General features: G+C 42.2%; 1 protein-coding gene across 1 annotated transcript; it reads right to left on the bottom strand.

Moving 5' to 3' along the window:
* Positions 1-487: 487 nt before the first annotated feature.
* On the bottom strand, positions 488-2,694 carry LOC115159653 (small nuclear ribonucleoprotein Sm D3). The gene is made up of 4 exons (XM_029709588.1): positions 2,567-2,694; positions 1,231-1,369; positions 905-1,097; positions 488-742 (listed from the first exon to the last, which is right to left on the bottom strand). The coding sequence occupies exons 2-4, from the start codon at positions 1,354-1,356 to the stop codon at positions 675-677; spliced, it is 387 nt and encodes a 128-aa protein (XP_029565448.1). The 5' UTR covers positions 1,357-1,369; positions 2,567-2,694; the 3' UTR covers positions 488-674.
* Between the last annotated feature and the right edge of the window lie 16,740 nt (positions 2,695-19,434).

Below are 19,434 nucleotides of genomic sequence, written 5' to 3'. Positions count from 1 at the left end.
GTTCGAGTTGCCAAACATCAGCCTCGAAACCTTTGACTTGGAGAAGATCTACAAAGAGGAGTGGGACAAAATCCCTCCTGAGATGTGTACAAACCTGGTGGCCAACTACAAGAAACATCTGACCTCTGATTGCCAACAAGTACTAAGTCATGTTTTGCAGAGGGGTCAAAAACTTATTTCCCTCAAAATGCAAATCATTTTGTAACATTTGACATGTTCTGGATTTTTTGTTGTTATTCTGTCTCTCACTGTTCATATAAACCTACCATTAAAATTATAGACTGATCATTTCTTTAAGTGGGCAAACGTACAAAATCAGCAGGGGATCATACTCTCCCCCCCCCCCCCACTGTACACACGTAATTTTACAACCCAGATAGCTAGGTAAAGGGTGGTGAAATATGAAAGTTCCTCAAAGTAATTGCATGTCACAGCCATTAAGGGTCATATCACAATCACCCAATAAGAGACCAAAAGGCACCTCAAATAGAAGTTAGCAGACAGGGGAAGTGACTATTTATTACAAATATACATTAATATATAAAAAAAAGTACAATGTCAAAAACATGTGTCTGTCTTGCAAAATGTAAATGTCTGGCTAAAGGAAAAAAGTATTCTCTTAAGAAAAAAATATTAAAAACACTGTACCATGCAATCTTTAACCATTGCAGATACTATCGCCTCTTCTGGAAAATGGTTCCTCTTCCAATTCCTCCGCCACGACCCCGTCCTCTTGCAGCCACTGCAGAAAAGACAGTTAAATAAGAACAGAAGTCACCAGAGATATATAGCAACAAGAGAGATATATATATATATAAGTTACTACTCATAGTCGAGTGAAAATTAGTGTTATTGGCCCTCAATCATTTTCCATAGTGGTATATGTAGATGCAGTAGCACTCACCCTGGGCTTTGAGAATGGCTGCCTTCCCCCTTCCTGCTCCTGTGCCCTGGTTCTTGTTTTTCATGCTCTTTAACATAGGAGCATTCTTTAACATGTCCGGTAAAATCAGGAAGCGAATCTTGCTGCCCCGGATGTAGACCTGCTCTAGTTGGGCTACACGGCCATCCCGATGAGTCACAGTGATATTGGACATCTAAAAGTTAGAGATAAGAGTTGATATACTTCCTACACACAATTCTGTAAAAAGGACAAACAAATCCCTCCCTTACATAATAATAAATAAAAAAAACTTTAGTCTGAACCCTAAAGGCAGCCAGATGACACACCTGGCAGTTCATGTTGTCCTCAGCCTCAATGAGCTTGCCTCTGTACACTTCACCAGTGTTGGTCTCACAGGTCACAATGTGACCCTCTGCTTCATGCAGAATCTTGATGGGCACGCCGATGGACATATTTGCAGAGGTCCTGTAGAAACAACGAGACCAGGTTTAGATTGACAGTGTCTCCAGAGATAGAGAACAATTTGTACCTTATTACGGGGCGGCAGGTAGCCTAGTGGTTTGAGCGTTGGGCCAGTAACCGAAAGGTTGCTGGATCGAATCCTCGAGCAGACAAGGTAAAAATCAATCATTCTGCCCCTGAACAAGGCAGTTAGCCCTCTGTTCCCCAGTAGGTCATCATTGTAAATAAGAATGTGTTCCTAACTGACTTGCCTAGACATATATTTTTTTAAAAGCTATAATTAACAAGGTATAAAGAGGCAAACTAAAGCATTTTATTTCAGCGTGAGGGGTTAGATTATAGCCTACCATAAATAAAGTGCTTGCACTGCCGCACCCCTGGTCAGCCTAAGTCCTGCTGTTTGCCCTACCCCCCACTCTTCCATACACTACCACACTTTTTTACTTGGAACCCTGACTCTTTCAATGTCTGGTCTTCAGTCCATGCACACACTTGGCTGACCCAGATCAACATAGGTCTTCATAGTTGCCAATGATATGCCTGGCCTGACTTAGTCTTGATGGACTATTGTTCTTTAAACTAGGTGGGTCACAGTAATCAGAACTTCTACTTGGCCAATCAGAGGATGTCTTCTTATCTATGGAGTTCAGTTTCTTTGTCACCTCTGCTTGCTGGTTTAGGCCTGGGTTACAATTGTATTAACATTATGTGATTCAGCCTGCGCATAGCCTTCAAAACAAACATGCTCAATTATACTGGAAAGTGAGTATCAAGGTTAATCGCTACCTCCACAATTGAGCCAGGTAAATAAGAAAAATGTTAAATTCAAAACATTGTCACATACACCGGATAGGCGCTGTGAAATGTGTTTTACAGGGTCAGCCATCGTAGTTACGGCGCCCTTGGAGCAAATGCAGGTTAAGTGTCTTGCACAAGGACACATCGACAGAATTTTCACCTTGTAGGCTCGGGTATTTGAACTATCGACCTTTCGTCACTGTGTTAACCGCCATGCTACCTGCCTCCCAAACATATTTAAACTGCAAAATGTAGTTAGCTAGGTAGCTACATAGCTAGCTTACTCAACTGTGGCTGGGGATCTCTACTTTAGCAAACTGGCAAGGATGGGTGTGTTGGTTTAGGCTCGCTGGATAGTAGAAGCAATCTAGCAACTTGCTTCAAATGTAGCATTGTTTTTACCTTAATTTAAAGTTGTTCTTTGTTGATTTCCGCGGTCTTCCAACTTTCAAGCTTCTGCAACGTGCAACCAATGAATCAGCGGCGAGGGTATTTCGTGCGTTTTACGACTACCCAGAATGCAACTGGAGAAAGGAAGAACTTCCGGTTAAAGCATAAAGCGATGCCTCATGTGACTTGTTGTCTTCCTCGATATATGATTCTAGATCTTAGGTTTGCTAAAGAAGTTTAGGCGCCCCAACTTTTTTAGATGGAGACGACCCCAGTGTAAAATGAACGTGTTTAGATAAATTAAACATACAGACAATCTGACAGGCCACTTCCTTTCATTGTGGCCTTTGTGTATTCAACTCTGATTCAACTACAGTCACAGACAGAAGGGGAAACCCAGACTTTTTTTTTTATTAACAACAAATCAAAACAGAGAGTACATGAGGGAACACAAGTATATATAGATTATATACAATGGACAATTGAGTTAGGGGGTACAATATCACATTACACAAAGACCTTAAGGGACATACATACACTTATAATTCTAACCGCTTACAGAACATTGTCACCACCGATAAATCTACGATAATCGATCATTTCAATAAGCATTTTTCTACGGCTGGCCATGCTTTCCACGGCCAACAGCTCTGCACCCCCTGCAGCAACTCAGCAACTTGCCCAAGCCCCCCCCCTCCCCCCCCACACACACTTCTCCTTCACCCAAATCCAGACAGCTGATGTTCTGAAAGAGCTGCAAAATCTGGATCCCTATAAATCAGCTGGGCTAGATAATCTGGACCCTCTCTTTCTAAAATTATCGCAGAAATTGTTGCAACCCCTATTCCTAGCCTGTTCAACCTGTCTTTTGTATCATCTGAGATCCCCAAAGATTGGAAAGCTGCCGGGGAGACACTCTAGACCCAAACTGTTACAGACCTTTATCCATCCTGCCCTGCCTTTCTAAAATCTTCGAAAGCCAAGTTAACAAACAGATCACCGACCATTTTGAATCCCACCGTACTCTGCTGCCAATGACTGGAACGAAATCCAAAAATCACTGAAGCTGGAGACTTATATCTCCCTCTCTAACTTTAAGCATCAGCTGTCAGAGCAGTTTACCGATCACTGTACCTCTACTCAGCCAATCTGTAAATAGCACACCCAACTACCTCATCCCCATATTGTTATTTATCTTCTTGCACTTTTGCACCCCAGTATCTCTACTTGCACATTATCATCTGCACATCTATCACTCCAGTGTTAATGCTAAATTGTAATTATTTTGCCTCTATGGCCTATTTATTGCCTTACCTCCCTAATCTTCTACATTTGCACACACTGTACATAGATGTTTCTAATGTGTTATTGACTGTACGTTTGTTTATGTGTAACTCTGCGTTGTTGTTTTTGTCTAACTGCTTTGCTTTATCTTGGCCAGGTCACAGTTGTAAATGAGAACTTGTTCTCAACTGGCCTACCAAGTTAAATAAAGATGAAATAAAAAATAAAATAAACACACACACACAGAGAGAAAGACAGACAAGGATTACTACCAACTCATTATATACTGTCTCTCAGCTCAAAACCCAATTCAAGCTTCAAATAAACCTGCCAGGGACCCTGATCTACACAACTCACTGTCCCTCTATTCACTTATTCAGTCAGCGCCAATAATCTAGAGACATGCATCAGAGGGTAAATGTCTCCTCTTCTCTATTTACACCAGTAGCAATAAGGCCATAGAATCAACCGTGACAGAGGGGCTTGTAAAGGCATGCTTACAAACAAATAACCATAGAGATTATCATGTAGGCTAATTATTTCCCAAATAATTTGTATATTCTAACAAGGCACCCACTAGACTCATGTTGTATGCTAAAGCCAGGCTCCCTGTATGTTAACTATTACTTTATTACTCGCTGTAAAGGTTGCCCACTTGAATGAGACATTGTTTTCTTACACGATATCATGTCGCCAAAGCCTCCACCTGAAACATGTCTTCTTTCACCATGTTTAGTCTACAATTGATTAGGCCATTCAGAATGCAAAAATATTCCACAGTGTTTGATTAGGATTTTTATATGATGGTTACAGCATTGACTGTGTGTTCCTTTGTTTTGGCTTGTTGGCAACACTTGTAGGGGGATCTGGCTTTGAAATCATACAATGACTTTGATGATGTATTCAATAGAGTTGTGACGTGTGACTGGTGCTTTTGTTAAGGTTATCAATCTATCAACCTCATATGTTCAGTAGATATAGACAGAGTATAATTGGCTGTAAAATCATGAAGTTACAGAGGCTATACAGTGCATTCTGAAAGTATTCAGACCCCTTGACTTTTCCAACATTTCGATACATTACAACCGTACTGGTAAATTGATACAAAAAATGTTCTCGTCAATCTACACACAATACCCCATAATGACAAAGAGAAAACAGGTTTTTAGCCATTTTTGCTAATATATATATATATATATATATATATATATATATATATATATATATATATATATATATATATATATATATATATAAAACTGAAATACCTTATTTACATAATTATTCAGACCCTTTGCTATGAGACTTGAAATTGAGCTCAGGTGCATCCTGTTTCTATTGATCATCCTTCAGATGTTTATACAACTTGATTGGAGTCCACCTGTGGTAAATTCAATTGATTGGACAAGATTTGGAAAGGCACACACCTGTCTATATATGGTCCCACAGTTGACAGTGCATTACAGAGCAAAAACCAAGCCATGTGATCGAAGGAATGGTCCATAGAGCTCAGAGACAGGGTTGTGTCAAGGCACAGATCTGGGGAAGGGTACCAAAAAATGGCTGCATCATTGAAGATTCCCAAGAAAACAGTGGCTTCCATCATTCTTAAATGGAAGAAGTTTTGATCAACCAAGACTCTTCCTAGAGCTGAAAACGCGGCCAAACTGAGCAATCGGGGGAGAAAGGCCTTGGTAAAAGAGTTGACCCAGAACTCAATGGTCACTCTGACAGAGCTCCAGAGTTCCTTTGTGGAGATGGGAGAATCTTCCAGAAGGACAACCATCTCTGCAGCCCTCCACCAATCAGGCCTTTATGGTAGAGTGGCCAGATGGAACCCACTCCTCACTAAAAGGCATATGACAGCCCACTTGGAGTTTGCCAAAACGCACCTAAAGGACTCTCAGACCATGAGAAATAAGATTCTCTGGTCTGATGAAACCAAGATTGAACTCTTTGGCCTGAATGCCAAGCGTCACATCTAGAGGAAACCTGGCACCATTCCTACGGTGAAGCATGGTGGTGGCAGCATCATGCTCTGGAGATGTTTTTCAGTGGCAGGGACTGGGAGACTAGTCAGGATCGAGTGAAAGATGAACGGAGAAAAGTACAGTGAGATCCTTCATGAAAACCTGCTCGAAAATGCTCAGGACCTCAGGCTGTGTGGCGAAGGTTCACCTTCCAACAGGACAATGACCCTAAAGCACACAGCCAAGACAACGCAGAAGTGGCTTCGGGACAAGTCTCTGAATGTCCTTGAGTGGCCCAGCCAGAGCTCGGACTTGAACCCGATCAAACATCTCTGGAGAGACCTGAAAATAGCTGTGCAGCGACGCTCCCCATCCAACATGACAAAGCTTAAGAGGATCTGCAGAGAAGAATGGGAGAAACTCCCCAAATACAGGTGTGCCAAGCTTGTAGCGTCATACCCAAGAAGACTCAAGGCTGTAATCGCTGCCAACGGTGCTTCAACAATGTACTGAGTAGTCTCTCTTTTGTAGATACTGTGTAGCGTTGCCAGTGGTATCAATTGATATTGTTATTAGGTAACGTTAGTGCCTTAGTTCTGGTGAGTCAATTCTCCCTTTGTTTTAACGTTTTATTTTATTACCATGAAGCTGCTCATTTCTATTTATCGATGGTGCCCGTATCCAGGGTAGATAAAGCACAGTTCTATTATTAGGTTACGTAATTTCTTTAAAGGCATTGCTGCTAACTTAGTGGTATTGCTGTAAGATCTGATTTATAAAAATGTTAATACTTTCTTCTAAAACAGCCTAGTTTTGGGTTCTAAATAAGTATTTCTTATTTATTTATTATGCGCAACTTGTCACATACTTCACAATTTCAGCGGGGCTCTCTACTCGATAGGTTTGGTGTTCCTCACTACAAGCACATTATGTGTGGTTATCTTTGCGTGGGGATTAGCGGTTACCTTATTCCATTAGGTGACCAGGGTGGGTTTTCTTTTTCATACCAGACTTCAGAGTAATGTTTGTTTATGTTTTTTATTCTTCTCCTTCAACTTTCTGGATTTTTATAAGCTATTTTGGAAAAATGTTTAATGGATCAGTTGTTATTGTAATCTGGCATCTATTCTTTTCCCACCTGGCTTTACATGGCTAGACCTAACATCATGAGAGGGACAGCTGGTTGCTCTGTCACTTTTGCTAGCTGGAATGTTAAATCTTTAAATCACCCAGTGAAACGTAAAAGTGTTCTTTCTCATTTAAATCACCTTAAAGTAGATATCGCCTTTCTTCAGGAGACACATCTCCGCACTTTCGATCACTCTCATCCTCTTTCGGATAGGTGGGGCACTAGCAGAGCACGAAATTCAAAATACAAAAATCGTAATATTAAACATTCATGAAAATATGAGTGTCTTACATTGTTAAAAAGCTTAACTTCTTGTTAATCCAGCCGCTTTGTCAGATTTCAAAAAGGCTTTATGGCGAAAGCATACCTTGCGATTATCTGAGGACAGCGCCCTGCATACAAAGCATTAAAAACATTTTTCAAACAAGCAGAGGCGTCACGAAAGTCAGAAATAGCGATAAAATAAATCACTTACATCTCAAGATCTTCCTCTGTTTGCAATCCCAAGGGTCCCAGCTACATAACAAATGGTTGTTTTGATCAATAAAGTCCTTCTTTATATCCCAAAAGTCAGTTTAGTTGGCGCGCTTGATTCAGTAATCCACCTGTTCCCCTCGTTCAAAATGCATTCAAAGGAATCCCAAAAGTTACCAATAACCTTCGTCCAAAGAAGTCAAACAACTTTTCTATACAATCCTCAGGTACCCTAATATGTAAATAAACGATCAAATTTAAGACGGAGATATGTTCATTACCGGAGATAAATAACGAAGTGCGCACCACAAGACTACAGTCAAAATGAGAGCCACCTAGAAAAACTACATATTCTTGCTCATTTTTCAAAAAACAAGCCTGAAACTCTTTCTAAAGACTGTTGACATCTAGTGGAAACCCTAGGAACTGCAATCTGGGAGGTATTCCGTTGATCTTCCCATAAACAAGCATTTGAATGGGCAGACACCTCAACAAAAAAAGAATTCACCTACCATATCAGTTCTGTTATACTCACAGACATTATTTTAACAGTTTTAGAAACTTCAGAGTGTTTTCTATCCAATACTACCAATTATATGCATATCCTAGCTTCTGGGCCTAAGTAACAGACAGTTTACTTTGGTCACCTCAGTCATCCGAACATCCGAATACTGCCCCCTATCCCGAAGAAGGAGGGTGGATCGGTCATTATTGGTACCATTTGAATGGAAACTTTGAGGTTTATGGAAATGTAAAAGGAATGTAGTAAAATATAACACATTAGAGCTGGTAAAAGATAATGCAAAGAAAAAAACAACCGTTATTTTGTCTTCTTTTGTACCATCATCTTTGAAATGCAAGAGAAAAGTAATAATGTATTGTTCCAGCTCAGGTGTAATTTAGATTTTGGCCACTAGAGGGCATCAGTGTATGTGCAAAGTTTTAGACTGATCCAATGAACCATTGTATTTCTGTTCAAAATGTTTTATCAAGACTGCCCAAATGTGCCTAATTTGTTTATTAATAACTTTTCATGTTCAAAATTGTGCACGCTCCTCTAACAATAGCATGGTATTCTTTCACTGTAATAACTACTGTAAATTGGACAGTGCAGTTAGATTAACAAGAATTTAAGCTTTCTGCCAATATCAGATATGTCTATGTCCTGGGAAATGTTCTTGTTACTTACAACCTCATGCTAATCGAATTAGCCTACGTTAGCTCAACCGTCCCGTGGAAGGGACACCGATCCCGAAGAAGTTTTTTAAGGTATGTAACCTTCATTTAACTAGGCAAGTCAGTTAAGAACAGATTCTTATTTACATTACAGTGACGGCCTACCGGGGAACAGTGGGTTAAGTGCCTTGTTCAGGGGCAGAATGACAGATTTTTACCTTGTCAGCTCGGGGATTCGATCCAGCAACCTTTCGGTTACTGGTCCAATGCTCTAAGCATTAGGCTACCTGCCGCCCCAAAAGGTAGTAGGAAGACTGTATAATACACCTGTTATGTTGGCTAACATTTATGCACCAAATTGGGATAACAGTTCATTCTTACAAGAATGTATTTTCTCAATTAGCAAATATGGACACACATCACCTAATACTAGGTGGTGATAGGAATTGTGTACTGTCGCCCGATTTGGATAGTAGCTCTCCTAAGGTATCATCTTCATCAAAAACAGTATCCACAATTCAGCTATTTCTTAAGACATATGGCATATCTGATGCTTGGCATTTCCGCAATCCCACATCTAGGGAGTATTGTTTTTTTCTCACCAGTTCATGAGACCTTCTCACGTATAGACTACTTTTTCCTAGACAATAGATGTCTACCACTTATCACACAGTGTGATTACCAAGCTAAAGTCATTTTGGATCATTCTCCTCTTACTAGGAAACTACTTACACGAATACACAGCTTAATTATCGACCTTGGGGGCTTAACTCATTACTGCTATCAGAAGAAACATTTGGTGATTAGTATAAAGACCTCCTCCAATCCTGCCATTATTGAAAGAGATTGTGATACCTCACATCTCAAAATAGGACTACTTAATGTTAGATCCCTCACTTCAAAGGCAGTTATAGTCAATTAACTAATCACTGATCATAATCTTTATGTGATTGGCCTGACTGAAACATGGCTTAAGCCTGATGAATTTACTGTGTTAAATGAGGCCTCACCCCCTGGTTACACTAGTGACCATATCCCCGCGCATCCCGCAAAGGCGGAGGTGTTGCTAACATTTATGATAGCAAATTGAAATTTACCCCCAAAAAAACAACAACGACGTTTTCGTCTTTTGAGCTTCTAGTCATGAAATCTATGCAGCCTACTCAATCACTTTTTATAGCTACTGTTTACAGGCCTCCTGGGCCATATGCAGCGTTCCTCACTGAGTTCCCTGAATTCCTATCGGACCTTGTAGTCATGGCAGATAATATTCAAATTTTTGGTGACTTTAATATTCACATGGAAAAGTCCACAGACCCACTCCAAAAGGCTTTCGGAGCCATCATCGACTCAGTGGGTTTTGTCCAACATGTCTCTGGACCTACTCACTGCCACAGTCATACTCTGGACCTAGTTTTGTCCCATGGAATAAATGTTGTGGATCTTAATGTTGTTCCTCATAATCCTGGACTATCGGACCACCATTTTATTACGTTCGCAATCGCAACAAATAATCTGCTCAGACCCCAACCAAGAAGCATTAAAAGTCGTGCTATAAATTCTCAGACAACCCAAAGATTCCTTGATGCCCTTCCAGACTCCCTCTGCCTACCCAAGGACGTCAGAGGACAAAAATCAGTTAACCACCTAACCGAGGAACACAATTTAACCTTGCGCAATACCCTAGATGCAGTTGCACCCCTAAAAACTAAAAACATTTGTCATAAGAAACTAGCTCCCTGGTATACAGAAAATATACGAGCTCTGAAGCAAGCTTCCAGAAAATTGGAACGGAAATGGCGCCACACCAAACTGGAAGTCTTCCGACTAGCTTGGAAAGACAGTACCGTGCAGTATCGAAGAGCCCTCACTGCTGCTCGATCATCCTATTTTTCCAACTTAATTGAGGAAAATAAGAACAATCCAAAATTTATTTTTGATACTGTCGCAAAGTTAACTAAAAAGCAGCATTCCCCAGGAGAGAATGGCTCTCACTTCAGCAGTGATGAATTCATGAACTTCTTTGAGGAAAAGATCATGATCATTAGAAAGCAAATTACGGACTCCTCTTTAAATCTGCGTATTCCTCCAAAGCTCCGTTGTCCTGAGTCTGCACAACCCTGCCAGGACCTAGGATCAAGGGAGAGACTAAAGTGTTTTAGTACTATATCTCTTGACACAATGATGAAAATAATCATGGCCTCTAAACCTTCAAGCTGTATACTGGACCCTATTCCAACTAAACTACTGAAAGAGCTGCTTTCTGTGCTTGGCCCTCCTATGTTGAACATAATAAACGGCTCTCTATCCACCGGATGTGTACCAAACTCACTACAAGTGGCAGTAATAAAGCCTATCTTGAAAAAGCCAAATCTTGACCCAGAAATTATAAAAAACTATCGGCCTATATCGAATCTTCCATTCCTCTCAAACATTTTAGAAAAAGCTGTTGCGCAGCAACTCACTGCATTCCTGAAGAAAAACAATGTACACGAAAAGCTTCAGTCTGGTTTTAGACCCCATCATAGCATTGAGACTGCACTTGTGAAGGTGGTAAATGACCTTTTAATGACGTCAGACCGAGGTTCTGCGTCTGTCCTCGTGCTCCTAGATCTTAGTGCTGCTTTTGATACCATCGATCACCACATTCTTTTGGAGAGATTGGAAACCCAAATTGGTCTACATGGACAAGTTCTGGCCTGGTATAGGTCTTATCTGTCGGAAAGGTATCAGTTTGTCTCTGTGAATGGTTTGTCCTCTGACAAATCAACTGTAAATTTCGGTGTTCCTCAAGGTTCCGTTTTAGGACCACTATTGTTTTCACTATATATTTTACCTCTTGGGGATGTCATTCGAAAACATAATGTTAAATTTCACTGCTATGCGGATGACACACAGCTGTACATTTCAATGAAACATGGTGAAGCCCCAAAATTGCCCTCGCTAGAAGCCTGTGTCTCAGACATAAGGAAGTGGATGGCTGCAAACTTTCTACTCTTAAACTCGGACAAAACAGAGATGCTTGTTCTAGGTCCCAAGAAACAAAGAGATCTTCTGTTGAATCTGACAATTAATCTGGATGGTTGTACAGTCGTCTCAAATAAAACTGTGAAGGACCTCGGCGTTATTCTGGACCCTGATCTCTCTTTTGAAGAACATATCAAGACTGTTTCAAGGACTGCTTTTTTCCATCTACGTAACATTGCAAAAATCAGAAACTTTCTGTCTAAAAATGACGCAGAAAAATGTATTCAAGCCTTTGTTACTTCTAGGTTGGACTACTGCAATGCTCTACTTTCTGGCTACCCGGATAAAGCACTAAATAAACTTCAGTTAGTGCTAAATACGGCTGCTAGAATCCTGACTAGAACCAAAAAATGTGATCATATTACTCCAGTGCTAGCCTCCCTACACTGGCTTCCTGTTAGGTTTTACTGCTAACCTACAAAGCATTACATGGGCTTGCTCCTACCTATCTTTCCGATTTGGTCCTGCCGTACATACCTACACGTACGCTATGGTCACTCCTAATTGTTCCTAGAATTTCTAAGCAAACAGCTGGAGGCAGGGCTTTCTCCTATAGAGCTCCATTTTTATGGAATAGTCTGCCTACCCATGTGAGAGACGCAGACTCAGTCTCAACCTTTAAGTCTTTAGTGAAGACATATCTCTTCAGTAGGTCCTATGATTAAGTGTAGTCTGGCCCAGGAGTGTGAAGGTGAACGGAAAGGCTGGAGCAACGAACCGCCCTTGCTGTCTCTGCCTGGCCGGTTTCCCCTCTTTCCACTGTGATTCTCTGCCTCTACCCCTATTACGGGGGCTGAGTCACTGGCTTACTGGTGTTCTTCCATGCCGTCCCTGGGAGGGGTGCGTCACTTGAGTGGGTTGAGTCACTGACGTGGTCTTCCTGTCTGGGTTGGCGCCCCCCCTTGGGCTGTGCCGTGGCGTAGATCTTTGTGGGCTATACTCGGCCTTGTCCCGGGATGGTATGTTGGTGGTTGGAGATATCCCTCCAGTGGTGTGGAGGCTGTGCTTTGGCAAAGTGGGTGGGGTTATATCCTACCTGTTTGGCCCTGTCCCGGGGTTTCATCGGATGGGGCCACAGTGTCTCCTGACCCCTCCTGTATCAGCCTCCAGTATTTATGCTGCAGTAGTTTATGTGTCGGGAGGCTAGGGTCAGTCTGTCACATCTGGAGTATTTCTCTTGTCTTTTCCGGTGTCCTGTGTGAATTTAAATATGCTCTCTCTAATTATCTCTTTCTCTTTCTTTCTTTCTCTCTCTCGGAGGACCTGAGCCCTAGGACCATGCCTCAGGACTACCTGGCTTGATGACTCCTTGCTGTCCTCAGTTCACCTGGCCGTGCTGCTGCTCCAGTTCCAACTGTTCTGCCTGCAGCTATGGAACCCTGACCTGTTCACCGGACGTGCTACCTGTCCCAGACCTGTTGTTCCAGACCTGCTGGAACCCTGACCTATTCACCGGACGTGCTACCTGTCCCAGACCTGCTGTTTTCAACTCTCTAGAGACAGCAGGAGCGGTAGAGATACTCTCAAAGATCGGCTATGAAAAAGCCAACTGACACTTACTCTTGTGTTACTGACTTTTTGCACCCTCGACAACTACTATGATTATTATTATTTGACAATGCTGGTCATTTATGAACATTTCAACATCTAGGCCATGTGCTGTTATAATCTCCACCCGGCACAGCCAGAAGAGGACTGGCCACCCCTCATAGCCTGGTTCCTCTCTAGGTTTCTTCCTAGGTTTTGGCCTTTCTAGGGAGTTTTTCCTAGCCACCGTGCTTCTACACCTGCATTGCTTGCTGTTTGGGGTTTTAAGATGGGTTTCTGTACAGCACTTTGTGATATCAGCTGATGTAAGAAGGGCTATATAAATAAATTTGATTTGATTTGATTATATAACACCTCAAATTGAGCTATTTCTCGAGCTTAATCAAACCCATGGAATGTCTCCTACAACAGTATGGGAATCAATGAAGGCTTATCTAAGGGGCCAAATTATTTCATACAGCGCAAGATTAAGGAAGTGCAATATTCAATGCCTAGGAGAAGTTACAAATAAAATCTTGGATTTGGATATGGCATTTTCACTCTTCATCCGCAGATTTACTAAAACAACATTTGACACTTCAGACAGAGTTTAATCTTCTTCAACTTGACAAGCTGAAAATCTAATTATATAACTGATGAGCTGGGTAATAAATGTATTTATCATTTAGAGGTCAATTCATGCTTTCATAACTTTGACTCACAATTATACACTTCGGAATCCGCTGGTTATGTTACCTTACTCAACACCTTCCTTGAGAACTTAGATATTCCTACAGTTGAACCTGAGATAGTTGCTGAATTAGAAGAACAGTTCTCTGTAGAAGAGATTGTGTTGGCAATTCAATCTATGCAGTGTGGTAAATCCCTTGGACCAGACGGAATTACAAGCAAATTCTTAAAAAAAATTCTCAACTCATCTCTCTCCTCTCTTACTTTCCGTATTTGAGGAATCATTCTCCTCAAATTCTTTACCCTTAACAATGAGAGAAGCATGCATTTCACTTATTCTGAAAAAGAAAAAAAAACTCTTGGGTGTGGTTCATATAGGCCAATTTCTTTACTGAATTGCGATGTAAAGATACTTTCTAAGATGATTGCCTGCCGTTTTGAGTTAGTCCTTCCCTCCATTATCTCTACAGATCAAACTGATTTCATTAAAAATGGTCGTTATTTTTTCAACATCAGACGTCTTTATAATATACTTTATAATCCCTCTTCATCTGACACTCCAGAGATGTTGTTATCACTTGATGCTGAGAAGCATTTGATCGGGTGGTGTGGGATTATCTATTTTATACTCTCAAACAATTTTGATTCGGTCCCAATTTTATGTCCTGGATCAAAGTCCTTTACTCCTCCCTATGGCTGCAGTGCGCACAAATAATAACCTTTCATCCTATTTTCAACTTCAACGTGGGACAACGTCCCCTCAGCTGTTTGCCATTGCAATTAAGCCTTTAGCCATAGCAATATGTAATAACACCAATATCAAAGGTATTCAAAGAAGGGACTTAGAGCATAAAGTTTCACTCTATGCAGATGACATGCTATTATATATGTCTGACCCTTTAACCGGTCTTCCAGAGATCCAGGTTCTACTAAAGACATTTGGTAAAGCATGAGGTTAATCTACAAAAAACAGAATTGATGCCTATTAATCCTTCTGCCATGCAAAATTATTTTAGTCATGTGCCCTTCAGAGTGACTATACAGAAATTGAAATATTTGACAATTTGGGTCACACACAGTTTCAAAGATCTCTATAAAGCCAATTTCCCTCCCTTGATACTTATTTCAATGTATTCCTATCTTTCTGACAAAATATATTTTATCCCCCTAGATAAACTGATATCTGCTTTTATCTGGAACAAGAAAAACCTTTGGATATGTAAGAGCGTATTGCAGGGTGGTCTAGCACTTCTGAACTTTCAATATTATTACTGGGCAGCTAATAAAAGGATCATTCTATATTGGATTACAGAAATCCCTGATGTTACAGGCCCAAAATGGTTGACCTTGGAGATTTCATCCTGTTGCCCCACCTCCTTAGCTGCCTTACTCTGCTCAAAACGTGCATTTGCCTGTTTCCAAATACAATAAAAACCCTATTGTTCAACATTCTCTAAACATCTGGAAACAGTTCAGGTGATCGTTTGGTCTCAGTGAATTTTCAACTTCTGCCCGATTATTAAAGAACCATACATTCTCTCCATCATTATTAGACCAGGTGTTTCATATCTGGTCTGGAAAAGGGATCTCCACACTGAACAACTTGTACATTGATATGGATTTTGCATCTTTTGAACAGTTAGTACAAAAATTCTATATTCCTAAATCCATCTAAGTTTCTTTAGATACCTGCAATTGCGTACTTTTGTATCTTCATACCCTTGTCACTTCCCATCACGCCCACCTACCTCCCTTCTAGATATTTTTTTTAATATAGTGAACCCTTATTATTATCTCTATTAAACTTGCCCAATCTGGATTCCCTGAACTGTCTTAAGAACCAATGGGAAGAGGATTTAGGTGAACAACTTTGAGACGAAACTTGGCAGAATAAGCTTCAGAGAATACATTCCTCATCTATATGTCTTAAGACATGCTGTAATTCAATTTAAAATATTTCATCGGCTGCATTGGTCAAAGGCAAAATTATCCAAGATTATACCAGAAATAGATCCCACTTGTGACCGATGTACGCAGGCCCCTGCTACTTTATTACACGTTTTGGACATACCAGAAATTGACAGATTTCTGGATATACGTTTTTGAGACGTTTTCTAAGATATTGGAGAGACCTACAGAAACTTTGCCTTTATTGCATTATTTGGAGTGGCACCACAGGAGGCCCCTCTAAACAGTTCTATGGAGTGGCACCACAGGAGGCCCCTCTAAACAGTCCTATGGAGTGGCACCACCGGAGGCCCCTCTAAACAGTTCTATGGAGTGGCACCACAGGAGGCCCCTCTAAACAGTTCTATGGAGTGGCACCACAGGAGGCCCCTCTAAACAGTCCTATGGAGTGGCACCACCGGAGGCCCCTCTAAAGAGTTCTATGGAGTGGCACCACCGGAGGCCCCTCTAAACGGTTCTATGGAGTGGCACCACAGGAGGCTCCTCTAAACAGTTCTATGGAGTGGCACCACAGGAGGCCCCTCTAAACAGTTCTATGGAGTGGCACCACAGGAGGCCCCTCTAAACAGTTCTATGGAGTGCCACCACCGGAGGCCCCTCTAAACAGTTCTATGGAGTGGCACCACAGGAGGCCCCTCTAAACAGTTCTATGGAGTGGCACCACCGGAGGCCCCTCTAAACAGTTCTATGGAGTGGCACCACCGGAGGCCCCTCTAAACAGTTCTAAGGGCAACATGCTGGAGTTTACTACCCTTCTAGTATTTAAGTGGAGGATCGTTTTTTTCCTACTTTTAACCATTGGATAAAGGAAGTTATGCAACATCTTAAGCTAGAGAAAATACGCTACTCTGTTAGGGGATCTGCAATTACATTTGATAATATCTGGCAACCTTTCCTATCCTTTGTAGAAGACATGGACCTATAAACCAACCCAAATTATAATTTGTATCATTATTTTTATATTTTTTTTACTTTTTGTTTTATAATATCTTTGTATTGTTTTTACTTTTTGATTGTATTACTCATTGTATATCATGCCTGCTTTAAGTCTGGTTATGGGGTGGTTCTCTGTTAGAGCATGGGGGTGGGTTTTATTTGGTATGGGATCCGTGTGTGTTCTGCTACCACACGGCAAGCAGTACTGGACCGTGAAGTCTGTGACCAAAAGGCTCCTTAACAGCTTCTACCCCCAAGCCATGAGACTGCTGAACAATTAATCAAATGGCCTCCGGACAATTTACATTGTCACCCCCTCCCCCACCCTCCATTTGATTTGTACACTGCTGCTACTCATTGTTTATTATCTATGCATAGTCACTTCACCCCTACCTACATGTACAAATTGCCTCAGCTAACCTGTAACCTGGGCTCCCGAGTGGCGCAGCGGTCCAAGGCACTGATTCCTGCATTCAAGCAAAAATTAAAGCAGGAAGCACCAGTGACTCGGTCTATAAAAATTGGTCAGATGAAGCAGATGCTAAACTACAGGACTGTTTTGCTATCACAGACTGGAACATGTTCCGGGATTCTTCCGATGGCATTGAGGAGTACACCACATCATTCACTGGCTTTATCAATAAGTGCATCGAGGACGTCGTCCCCACAGTGACTGTACATACATACCCCAACCAGAAGCCATAGATAACAGGCAACATTCGCACTGAGCTAAAGGGTAGAGCTGCTGTTTTCAAGGTGCTGGACTCTAACCCGGAAGCTTACAAGAAATCCTGCTATGCCCTGCAACGAACCATCAAACAGGCAAAGCGTCAATACAGGGCTAAGATTGAATCATACTACACCGGCTCCGACGCTCGTCTTATGTGGCAGGGCTTGCAAACTGTTACAGACTACAAAGGGAAGCACAGCCGCGAGCTGTCTAGTGACACGAGCCTACCAGACGGGCTAAATCACTTCTATGCTCGCTTCGAGGCAAGCAACACTGAGGCATGCATGAGAGCATCAGCTGTTCCGGACGACTGTGTGATCACGCTCTCCGTAGCCGACGTGAGTAAGACCTTTAAACAGGTCAACATACACAAGGCTACGGGGCCAGACGGATTACCAGGACGTGTGCTCCGGGCATGTGCTGACCAACTAGCAGGTGTCTTCACTGACATTTTCAACATGTCCTTGATTGAGTCTGTAATGCCAACATGTTTCAAGCAGACCAGCATAGTCTCCGTGCCCAAGGCAACCTGCCTAAAGGACTTCAGACTCGTAGCACTCAAGTCCGTAGCCATGAAGTGCTTTGAAAGGTTGGTATTGGCTCACATCAACACCATTATCCCAGAAACCCAAAACCCACTCCAATTTGCATACCGCCCAAACAGATCCACAGATGATGCAATCTCTATTGCACTCCACACTGCCCATTCCCACCTGGACAAAAGGAACACTTATGTGAGAATGCTATTCATTGACTACAGTTCAGCGTTCAACACCATAGTGCCCTCAAAGCTCATCACTAAGCTAAGGATCCTGGGACTAAACACCTCCCTCTGCAACTGGATCCTGGACTTCCTGACGGGCTGCCCCCAGGTGGTGAGGGTAGGTAGCAACACATCTGCCACGCTGATCCTCAACACTGGAGCTCCACAGGGGTGCGTGCTCAGTCCCCTCCTGTACTCCCTGTTCACCCATGACTGCATGGCCAGGCACGACTCCAACACCATCATTAAGTTTGCAGACGACACAACAGTGGTAGGCCTGATCACCAACAACGATGAGACAGCCTATAGGGAGGAGGTCAGAGACCTGGCCATGTGGTGCCAGAATAACAACCTATCTCTCAACGTAACCAAGTCTAAGGAGATGATTGTGGACTAGAGGAAAAGGAGGACCGAGCACGCCCCCATTCTCATCGAAGGGGCTGTAGTGGAGCAGGTTGAGAGCTTCAAGTTCCTTGGTGTCCACATCAACAACAAACTAGAATGGTCCAAACACACCAAGACAGTTGTGGAGGGCACAACAAAGCCTATTCCCCCTCAGGAAACTAAAAAGATTTGGCATGGGTCCTGAGATACTCAAAAGGTTCTACAGCTGCAAAATCAAGAGCATCCTGACTGGTGGCATCACTGCCTGGTATGGCAACTGCTCGGCCTCTGACCGCAAGGCACTACAGAGGGTAGTGCGTATGGACCAGTACATCACTGGGGCTAAGCTGCCTGCCATCCAGGACCTCTACACCAGGCGGTGTCAGAGGAAGGCCCTAAAAATTGCCAAACACCCCAGCCACCCCAGTCATAGACTGTTCTCTCTATTATCGCATGGCAAGCGGTACTGGAGTGCCAAGTCTACGACAAAAAGGCTTCTCAACAGTTTTTACCCCCAAGCCATAAGACTCCTGAACAGGTAATCAAATGGCTACCCGGACTATTTGCATTGTGTGCCCCCCCCCAACCCCTCTTTTTACGCTGCTGCTACTCTCTGTTTATCACATATGCATTGTCATTTTAACTGTACATTCATGTACATACTACCTCAATTGGGCCGACCAACCAGTGCTCCCGTGCATTGGCTAACCGGGTCAACCACTAAGCCTGTCTGTATGTAGCCTCGCTACTTTTATAGCCTCGCTACTGTATATAGCCTGTCTTTTTACTGTTTTATTTCTTTACTTACCTATTGTTCACCTA

Source organism: Salmo trutta, chromosome 23, assembly GCF_901001165.1.
Source record: "Salmo trutta chromosome 23, fSalTru1.1, whole genome shotgun sequence".
Taxonomy (NCBI): Eukaryota; Metazoa; Chordata; class Actinopteri; order Salmoniformes; family Salmonidae; genus Salmo; species Salmo trutta.
The sequence above is the reverse complement of the archived record's forward strand: the minus strand, read 5'-3'. Positions and strand labels throughout refer to the sequence as shown.